Source organism: Lacerta agilis, chromosome 6, assembly GCF_009819535.1.
Source record: "Lacerta agilis isolate rLacAgi1 chromosome 6, rLacAgi1.pri, whole genome shotgun sequence".
Taxonomy (NCBI): Eukaryota; Metazoa; Chordata; class Lepidosauria; order Squamata; family Lacertidae; genus Lacerta; species Lacerta agilis.
The window spans coordinates 82,673,066-82,683,437 of NC_046317.1; the positions used below are offsets into that span (position 1 = coordinate 82,673,066).

The window sequence follows — 10,372 nt, forward strand, 5'->3', positions numbered from 1 at the left end:
ATGTGGCTACCCCACTGCCATAACGTATCATTTTCCTCATGAGACAAGAAGACCGGGACAGGAATTGCAGTGATGACTCATTGCTGATTGCTCTAATGAAATGTACACCTCAGTAAATTTTAAGAAGGTAGTTTCTGTTGATTTAGGAAATCACAAGGCATGTAAGAGAAATTAATTTGAGCACAGCTACAACTCTTGACACCATCCTCTTTGCTGCTGTGCTTTTTCTTCCCTAAAATGAAAAAGTAGCACCTACAATGCAAGAAAGAGGGGATGATCTGTATAAAAGCACTTTCCAAGGGCTGAAGAAGGTTGGGGATGACTTTTTAAGGAAAAGAATCTTGCATATACTCAGCATATACTTCCGTAGAAAGAGCATGTTATACCAAAGTTTAGGAACCTCTGCTCTAGACAGTAAAGTTTGCACAGGCTTTTGCAGGCCTAACACCCAAGAATTCTAATCTCCATTCCCACAATTCCTCTCAAGTTATGAAAATGATCATAGCAAATTAAAGATAAAATATACAGCCTTTGAAATAATTACTCAGTATTTAAATGCTGTGACTTTTTTTTAATCAGAACAGATAGTTACTATGCACCAAAATTAAAACAGTTTTGAATATCAAACATTGACAACATTTTAATTAAGTTAAGAACATTCTCAAATATATAAAAAAACTGATGCTTTTACAAATGCAATAAAGAAAAAAGTACAAAAATATTTAAAATTTAAATATGCAAGTAAACATTTGTAACCTTAGGCATATTCACAGGTTTTCTTCCTTCCGCTTTCCCCCATTCAAAGATTCAAGGATACATTTCTATCTAAATAAGCACTCAAAACTAGTGCTAGTTCTGTATTACTGACATATGCTTATACGGCATAGAAAATTGCATGCACAAGCAGACTTCTGTAACTGTTCTCCATATATAAATGAGAAGATCTACAGAATTAGAGATTGCAAAATAAACATGCAACCCATTAGTTCTGCCAATTACTACTTAGTGTAGTATCTTCAGGGAGATATAGGGTTCCACCTCTTCAGTCCTTCATATGAAAGGTACCTTATACAGAAATTTTAATGGGCCCTCTTCTACAACAGCATTACTTTGTTTCCACTGCTATTTTTATTTCACACAATATCCATGTTAAAGTGTCTTCTGTTTGGGTTTTGTATTTCATTCTCAACTTTCACATCTAGAAATATTCCCCTGTGAAGAACAGGAAGAATATTCCAATCTCACCATTATTTTAGCTATGGAATTAAATACTAAATGACAAGATTAAGCAACCTGTCACATTTTGTTCCTTATTGGAGACAGAAGCACAAATTATTATTTAAGAAATGTTAATAGTCCATGATGTCCTGCTGAGCAGGCATATAAATCATTATGCAATTCATTTAACAATGTTACAGTACATTTGAAATGGAACAAATAGTTCTGCCTCAGAGTTTACATACTTATATTACTTCCAGTTTCTTGAAACTGCAAAACCAAAGAATGAGCATATAACAAAATTACATTTTGCAACTGTTACAGTACCTTTTTGAAGTCAATCTACAAAATTAAATAGTGGATTTCAGAACTAATTTCCCCCGTTAGTTATATATCATGCAGCTTCTGCCAAACTCATAATTCGCCTCGTACAAATCTTTAGCTGGTTAATCCTTCAAAATTATGAAGCATTTCTTAATAGAGCAAAGCTTTAAGGTAAGGGAACAAATGCTATGTACCACACTTTTCATGTTAGCAAACTGTAACACTCATGACAGCAGCATACAAAGCAGCATTTTAATATAAACAATCATATTTCAAGTAATAACCAATGTTCTGCCAACACAAACTACCCAAGCTACTGTACCCAGGATAATTCATCTTAATTTGGGTCCCAAAAGTAAAAGAGTCCAGGAAAACCTGAATTCTATCAAAGATGGGGTTAACAATAGATTAACCTTCCAGTTTGTTCTATTGGAGGCCTATTATAGGTTGTAACTTTAAGATACTTCCTGTGTTTGCAGGAATTGAAAGTTCAGATTATTTCAGCTGAAAGTAACACAGTTGAATGGAACTGAGTCCTACATATTACCTTCATGTATGAACGTATGCAACTTCTTCTCCAGGTTTTTAATTTAAAAATCTAATCTACAGGTCCTCTTTCTTTTCAACAGATAGAAGAATAAATATTTCCAGCTTGAAGGAAGTTTACAACTGCTTGCTTCATATGTTCAGGCCTGATATAGACAAATATAGCTATATTTTATTTCTCCATAAAGGCTGCGGCTGCCATAGAAGACCTCATGTTTCCTCTTGCTGAAGAAGTGAATTCCTCTATTTCGGCATTCAGTTTGTTGATCACCCATTCTAGTGCTTCACGTCCCTGAGAACACACAGATCTTTATTAAAAATGTTCTAATTTCCTATCTAGTCAAGAAATGGAGGAGACATGCAATATATCTAGCTTGCATTGCAAAAATGTATCTAACATAAATGAAGTAATAAAATACATGCAGAGCAATTTTATTCTAACCTAAAGTTAATTGTCATGCCTAATACTTAATGATTTCGTGCCAGCTAGGCCTTGTAATAAACACACCACACATGGCTTAAGGATTGCCTGCTCTAATATTAGACAGCAGCTCTATTCCGTGTGCCTTTCCACCTGGGGGATAGGGTCTTTTCTGTGGAAGCTACCAGAACACTCTTCCTGCATGCATTAATCGGGTGCAATTTAAGTTTTAGATGCAATTTCAAAAGACTTTCCTGTTTGTAGAGGGTTTTTTTTTTGGTTGTATTTATCATAAATCAGGCAGATCAGGTCATAGTGTCTTCCTGCAGTTTCCAATGACTTTTGGATTCATTCCCTGAGCACAACTCACTTAGGCCACATACTAAATGGTTTCTGAAAGCTGGGGGATTAACTCCTATGTGAGGCAATGCACTAAATACACTAGAGCTCAAAAAGCTCTTTGAATTTGAGTTTTTCACCTCCAACTAAAGAGGTCTTTAGTCTGCAATTCACCTATGTACACTTCAGTTAACTATTTAACTGTTAACTGCAACACATTATACATGGGGCTGCCTCTGAAGATTGGAAACTAACTGGCACAGAATTCATCAGCCAGGTCACTCACTGGGGCAAGATAGTTTCAGCACATAATACCAACCCTGGCCCTAAGGCACTTGCTACCAATTAGTTTCTGAGCCCAGTTTAAAGTACTGGTTTTGACCTGTAAAGCCTGATTAATTTATTTTTACCAGAGTCCCTGATATGGCTTAGAACATTCATGGATGTATTAGACCCATTGACAACCCAACACTTTAAACTAGCCAACCAACCCACACTTCTCAATCTAGATGGAGATGGTGCCTTCATGCTCCCCACCGTCTACTGGTTCTATCTCCACATGGTAGTTACAGCCAACTAAAGTGGATTAGTATTATCTCCATACTGCATTATCAGGGCCTAAGTGATTGGTTCTTTGTCTACAAGTTACTGTCAATTTGACCTTGGAATTCTGTAAGTTCTCACTCAGCTGCAACAGCACTGCATTGCATGCAAATTCTAAAAGGTCTCCATCCCCCTTTTTTACACCTCATAAAAGCTGACTACGTACTTTTTTAGCATTAGAAGAGATTGTGTTCTCCATTAGTCCTTCCAGGTAACTGCTGACACTAACCCCTTTCACACAAATCGTTGCTTCTTGGGTCAAAATGGTTCTAAGGAAAAAAGGATAATGGTTTACCAACTCACTTCTCAAATTTCTGTTACTGCAGTAAAATCTTCCAAAATAGCACAGGTGCATAAAAGTATAGTTAGGTGCTCTGCTATTAACCAATCAGCTATTTTAAAAGGGGGCAAATAGTTTTACAAGAGCTGGAGCAAACAAAAACAAAGTGGTCATGAGGAGATTAAGCAATAGTTTGCTCCAGAATACTGAAATGCCAATATTCCACAATTGCACACATTTATGGTAAGAATGGGAATCTGTGGAAGAAATTTAACCACCACTCTTACAGCCCCTTTTGTCATTTCCTCCCTTCCATGGAACTGAGCAGTTACACACAACCACGGAACCAAATTGCTGTGCACAGCTCTGCAAGTTTTCAGGGTGAGTAATTGTTTGAAGTCAGTTATAGCAATCAAGAGAAAAATGGAAACAAGGAAATGAGAATGAGGTTCACTTAGGCAGAGGCTCCTATATCCTTTAAAATTAGATAGTAGACAATAAAAACAGAACAGACAAGGGGTGGCACAATAGCATAACAGAGACATGAATATGCCATTACTGAAAACGCCCAGCGCCAGCAATCCTAGCAAATGGGATTACATTAATTACAAGAAAACATGGTAGAAATAAAGCTTGTTTCAGTCATTTTGAATGTGACCTACTCACAATCCTCAGACTATAAATTTAAATGAATATCTAAAGCAGTGGTTCTCAAAGGCGCCTCACTGGTATGGCAGGAGAGGATGGCAAGTGCGGCAGGAAGATTAAAGGGCAATCACTACTATATTTTGGGAAAGATTCGTGTTCCTATGTAGCTGCATTGTTTTATACTTTCTGGATGTCCCATGACTGTATTATAAAGTAGTTGTATTCTATGCTATAAATCACATATTGTTAGTTGTTTCTTTTTGTTTTCCGATGTATTTCTTATCAAATAAAAAATCAGCGTGGTGCAAGCAAATTTTTATTCTGAAAGCGTAGCCCAGAGAAAAAGGTTTGAGAACCACTGGTCTAGAGCAAGAATGGGGAACCAGATCCAGCCAGTGGGATAAAATGGGGGCTCACTTTTAACATTCTGAACTCTGCACTGGCAGGCACATCTCCACTTGTTCCTTACCTGATATCACATATGATGTCCAGAGTGAAGCAGGTAGGTGTGGCTTGGGGGAAATTGCCTCATGGGGCCAACTGTGCTGGGCCTAATTAGGCTTGTAGCCCATAGATTACCCACACATGGTTTAAAGTAAAACTCCGAAGAAATCCAATTACTTACTTTTCTGGCTTTTCAGGATGCGGTTTATAGATTAATCTCTCATCTACTGACACCAGATTTGTAAACGAAATCTAGGGAAAAAATAATTTATATAGTAAAGTCTTCCTGTTATAAAATTCAGTAAGAAATGTGTGCACTTATGGCATGTGCAGCCACTACAGCTGGGGCACAGTATTTTCATGATATTACAACAGTCTTCTCTAAGGTAGGCATTACTACATTCCCCCCAACTCAGATTACATCACATATAATGCAGCAGGAACTGGAAACAAATCCTTGATACTAAATGTTGCCAGAATCACAAAAAACTGTCATACTGACAGTCCACAAAATAAGTACAAGTCAGTATAACATGGCACAAAGAGATATGAGAGAAAAGTCGCATGTTGTGTGTACCACTAAGAAGTGTCTCCCCTGTTCATTCAGCTTCTGAACAAGGAATGTCAGAACAGCTCCACAAAAAGATCTAAGTACGTTTTATATGTTCAAATAAGAGACTACCAAATAAGTCTACAAAAAACTTCCAATAGATTTTTCCATGCTTGAACTAAAATATAAAGATTAAACAGTTTTATTAATACTTACATTAGTAGAATTGAGCTCCAGTACTTTCTCTACTGGGTCAACTATGGAGTGTTCTTGTACATATGTCCTTGTTCTACAAGCACCAATAAGCTAGGAGAGAAACATCAGGCATTATATATTTCAGGACTATTTTCATTATCAACATGAGCACAAGACAGGACAAAAATTAAATATATTTAGTCAGATCTTGAGATGTAGATTCAATAGTTGCCAGTTTAGTGAGCATGGCTTCTTGATCCATTTCATGTGCCTGAATCACAATCTGATTTCTGCTCCTTGTATTGTTTTTCCTCTTTACCTGAACATTATTGTAATTGTAAAGGACTTCTCCACTTCTTCCCTTTCCTTATTTGTGACTAGCTGAAAAAGCCTAAGGCTCATGCAGTCCTTTTCTCATAACAGGAAACTATAGGCTTCCTATTACATCTGAACAGAGCCATTCACTTAAAAAACAACAACCCAAAAACTCAGGTATTATTGCTAGCATTCATTCTACACATTATCTATACAGGATTCAACATACAGTTGGAAAAACCATGCTGAAAATGGCAAAATTATGCAACACTCTTACTGTGAAGTTCTGATGGTTAGCCATCAGTTATTTCTTGGTAATATTTTTACCTGTTAACCAATCAGGGTCAGTCACATGATGCCTGTTTCTCAATAACTGAGAACTCAGTCAACTGTTTGCTTTGCATGTACCTAGAATGTACAGCACAACAAACCATTGTATTATGGAGCTTGACTTGTTAAGGGACTTCTATATTTAATATTTTTCAAGCTGAAATTAAAATGATTTAACCAGCTGAATTTATCTATTTTAATTAAGTGGGACACTCGGGCTATCAATCAATGCAAATGAAATGGATAAGTGCTTCCTGAAATATGCTGACTAGGACACGATGGAGTGGATGACACAAAGAGGTTCTGACTTCTGTAGGAGGCAACTGTTGGAGTGCTATTGGATTGATGGACTCACTTTATTTATTCATTAAATATACACACAGATTTATCAAATGCACCAGCTGCTATTATAAAATGCTAAATGAATGGAAAGCACCTTTCAACAAGCCACCAGTTCCTTCCAGGTCTAAATACAATGTAATTATGGTGTAAACTAACCCAACAGAAATTATTATTAATGATAATGATAATTATTATTATTATTTGTACCCTGCCCATCTGGCTGGGTCTCCCCAGCCACTTTGGGCAGCTTCCAACAAATATTAAAATACATTAAAATATTACAGATTAAAAACTTGCCTAAACAGCGCTGCCTTCAGGTATTTTCTAAATTTCAGGTACCGTATTTTTCGCTCCATAGGGCGCACTGGACCATAGGGCGCACCTCGTTTTTAGAGGAGGAAACAAGGGGAAAAAATATTTTTCTGGTTTTCCTCCTCTAAAAGCCCTGTTTTTTTTGAGGAAAAGTTAAAAGTTTTGCAGTGGTTTTTTTTTGCAAAGGGAAAAGCCCTGGGTTTTTTTGAGGATCAACTAAAAGTTTTGCAGCTTTTTTTGCAAAGGGAAAAACCCTGTTTTTTTGAGGATCAGCTAAATGTTTTGCAGTTTTTTTGCAAAGGGGGAAAAGCAAAGCTCCTTTTGCAAAGGGGGGAAAGCAAAGAGGAAAAGCTCTGTTTTTATGGGGTTCTACTCAGATTTCTGCAGCTTCTGCAGCCTTTTCTACAGTTTCCAGAAAGATAAACTAATCAGCCAGTCACATGTAGCTGGGGAAACAAACAACCTCCCTCTGCAGCACATTCAACAAAGGAGGGCGGGGCTGAAAGGGAGCTGGGACTCTTATCTCTCTCCCAATCTCTTGCTGATCAGCTGCTGAGCGGGGTCCTTTCAACACCCCCTTTTCCCTTTGTAAAATAAAAGGCATGATCCTCTTTTTGCCCCTGGGCAATTCTGCTCCAGGGACCACCATTCGCCCCATAAGACGCACAGATATTTCCCCTTACTTTTTAGGTGGGAAAAAGTGCGTCTTATGGAGCGAAAAATACGGTAGTTGTTTATCTCTTTGAACTCTGATGGGAGGGCGTTCCACAGGGCGGACGCCACTACCGAGAAGGCCCTCTGCCTGGTTCCCTGTAGCTTTGCTTCTTGCAGTGAGGGAAGCGCCAGAAGGCCCTCGGCACTGGATCTCAGTGTCCAGGCTAAACGATGGGGGTGGAGATGCTCCTTTAGGTATACAGGACCGAGGCCGTTTAGGGCTTTAAAGGTCAGCACCAACACTTTGAATTGTGCTCAAGAAAATTCAAATAATGTATTGTGAAAGAGTGAAATGCAAAGCTAACTTGATCCCCAAATACCATTTTCAGAGAAGGTCATTACACTGTATTTTATAAAAACCAATTTAAAATGCATGTAATTTCAAAGTAAGTCAGATATTTGTCCTGCATCCTGATTGGATACGTACTGATTTTACAATTGATGGCATCCCCCATTCGGTACTGAGCAACCTGTGGCTATGTAACTTTCCATTGGGATCTACATGCCGGTCCAGAACGTCTACTCCAACCACACTGGGATTCATGGGATTTGGATATTTCTGCATAGCAGCTGTTGTAACTGTCTCCCAAGGGTGGCTGTCAAATAAAAACAAAAACGAAGATAAGCACTTTGCAGTTAGTTACATAGGAATAAGCTCTGCAGATAGTCTCAGATTTAGCTAAGAACCTGAGCCAACCAATTCACCACATACTATTGTCACTGAATTCTCAAGGAATTCTCTTTCAAGTACTATATAATGTAAAATGTGCAAAAAGCATCCTAAAAATAAGCAAAAATGAAGAGTCTCAGAAGCAGCTTAAAGACCAGGTTGGTCACAAAAGAAAGAAGAGCCTAAGACACAACTCCAAAATAAGATACATTCAAATTCTGGGAGAATCAAGACACAGCCCTAAATCCATTTCAACCCCAAAAGAAGAGTTTGGATTTGATATCCTGCTTTTCACCACCCGAAGGAGTCTCAAAGCGGCTAACATTCTCCTTTCCCTTCCTCCCTTACAACAAACACTCTGCGAGGTGAGTGGGACTGAGAGACGTCAGAGAAGTGTGACTAGCCCAAGGTCACCCAGCAGCTGCATGTGCAGGAACGGAGACATGGTTCCCCAGATTATGAGTCTACCGCTATTAACCACTGCACCACACTGGCTCTCCCTGCTGCTTGGATCCTTGGACTTCTATAATGAGCAAAAGAAAACTCAATAAAATCAACACACGGCCAAACCTAGCAACTGTAGCAGTCGGTGAAAAACATGTTTTTCAAAAAGCAACTGCTAGAACAGAGCATGGCTAAACACGTGCTGCCTGCACAGAATGAAAGGAAGGCCTTTCACTGCTTGCAGAGGGGGGGGGAGGCGCCTGATGCAGTAGCAGGAGACACCAAGAAGAGGACTTGGCCACGGCAGACCCAAGAAGGTGGCGGGCTACCATCAGCATAGAAAATGTGGACAAGAAAATTGCAATAATCCTCAGGACAGTTGCTTAGCACCAGCCACATGGGAAGAAAGATAACAACTATGCACTGCAAAATCTGATGTAATGCTTCTTCACCGAAATAAGCATCTAGTGGAGTACCTGTGAAAGAAACAAGGAGGAGCCCACTTTTCTTCTGCTTGCAGTTCTTCCTCTTAAAACCAATACCATTGCAGCTTTTTTAAAATAAAAAAATCCCCAACAGATTTTTTTTTGGGGGGGGGGGAAGAAGAGAAGGATAAGAGGGACGAAATGGGTGCTGCTGCTGCTATACCCTGAAACCAACCTTGGCGACGGAAAAGGTTGTCAGCAGCGTCTGAATAACGAGAATAGATTCCCCCCCCCCACTTCTTCTTTATGCCCCATTTGAAAGGTTTCCATAGGTGACCAGAACAGAGCTGGGGACAATCAATTTGCGACGCTGGGAAAATGGGGGCAAGAGAGGGAGAAGAAGAGCATGCACTTCTGTGGGGTAGTAGGAACCTTAACCCCCCAAAAAGTGTGCATGCACACGAAAGCTCATACCAAGAACAAACTCAGTTGGTCTCTAAGGTGCTACTGGAAAGAATATCCTATTTTGTTTCCCCCCAAAAAAGATTATCAGACGCCCCTTGCCCAAGGCAGCTGTTTCGGGGGTGCGTGTGGGATAATTAGGGGATGGAGGGGGAGCCCAAAGGTCAGCGCGCCCTTGCGCCTCCCCACCCCCCTAAATGAAGCGAAGGCCGACCTCGCCTTGCCCCAAAGAGGGTGCTTCTCGGGTGTCCCCCCCAGAGGCCGAGTTCCCGCTGCGCCTACCACCCCACCCTCCCCGCTTTAATCCGGCATTTTGCCGCCCGCCACTCACTCGAAGGTGTGCTCAGAGGTCCAGATCTTCATCGCGGCGGCCGGATGAGGAGGAAGATGGAGGCGGGGTTGGGTTGCCTCTCGGCAGCCTCGCGCCTCGCGACGCCCTTCCGAGCCGCCCGCCCAGTCTGACTGACGGAAAAGGACTGAGGCGGAGGGGGAGGGGACGAAAAGAGCCGGGTGACCGTTCCCCTAAGTGCGCCTGCTCCACCCGTGAGGAGGGGAGTGGGAGGGGCTAAGCACCTAGGGAAACGTCTGATAGGGCGACGTCCTATTCACCGGCTGGGCGACGTCAGAACTGAAGCCATCCTTCCTTCGGCTACCCTGAGAGCGAGGGGAGCCTCGGGCGCCGGCGGCGCGTGCGCCGCAGCAACGCGCGTGCGCACCATCCCAACGGTTTCTGCGCCGAACTCCTCGTTCGTCCGCGCGCCTGCGCGGTGGCAAGACCCTCGATGACGCC

General features: G+C 40.8%; 1 protein-coding gene across 1 annotated transcript; it reads right to left on the bottom strand.

Annotated features, from left to right (window-relative positions):
* Nucleotides 1–613: 613 nt before the first annotated feature.
* Nucleotides 614–10,016, bottom strand: PRELID3B (PRELI domain containing 3B). Its single transcript, XM_033153645.1, has 6 exons — nucleotides 9,914–10,016; nucleotides 8,009–8,177; nucleotides 5,590–5,679; nucleotides 5,005–5,075; nucleotides 3,618–3,720; nucleotides 614–2,380 (listed from the first exon to the last, which is right to left on the bottom strand). Exons 1-6 carry the CDS (start codon nucleotides 9,943–9,945, stop codon nucleotides 2,261–2,263), a joined length of 585 nt encoding a protein of 194 aa, XP_033009536.1. The 5' UTR covers nucleotides 9,946–10,016; the 3' UTR covers nucleotides 614–2,260.
* Nucleotides 10,017–10,372: the final 356 nt, after the last annotated feature.

Bases quoted from the DNA above. Each gene is read 5' to 3' on its own strand.
- PRELID3B (XM_033153645.1), bottom strand. From the start codon at position 9,945: ATGAAGATCTGGACCTCTGAGCACACCTTCGA. The intron at 5,680-8,008 runs GTACGTATCCAA...TTTCTCTCCTAG, and splicing joins TGCCATCAATTGTAAAATCA to CTTATTGGTGCTTGTAGAAC. The intron at 5,076-5,589 runs GTAAGTATTAAT...TTTTTTCCCTAG, and splicing joins TGGAGCTCAATTCTACTAAT to ATTTCGTTTACAAATCTGGT.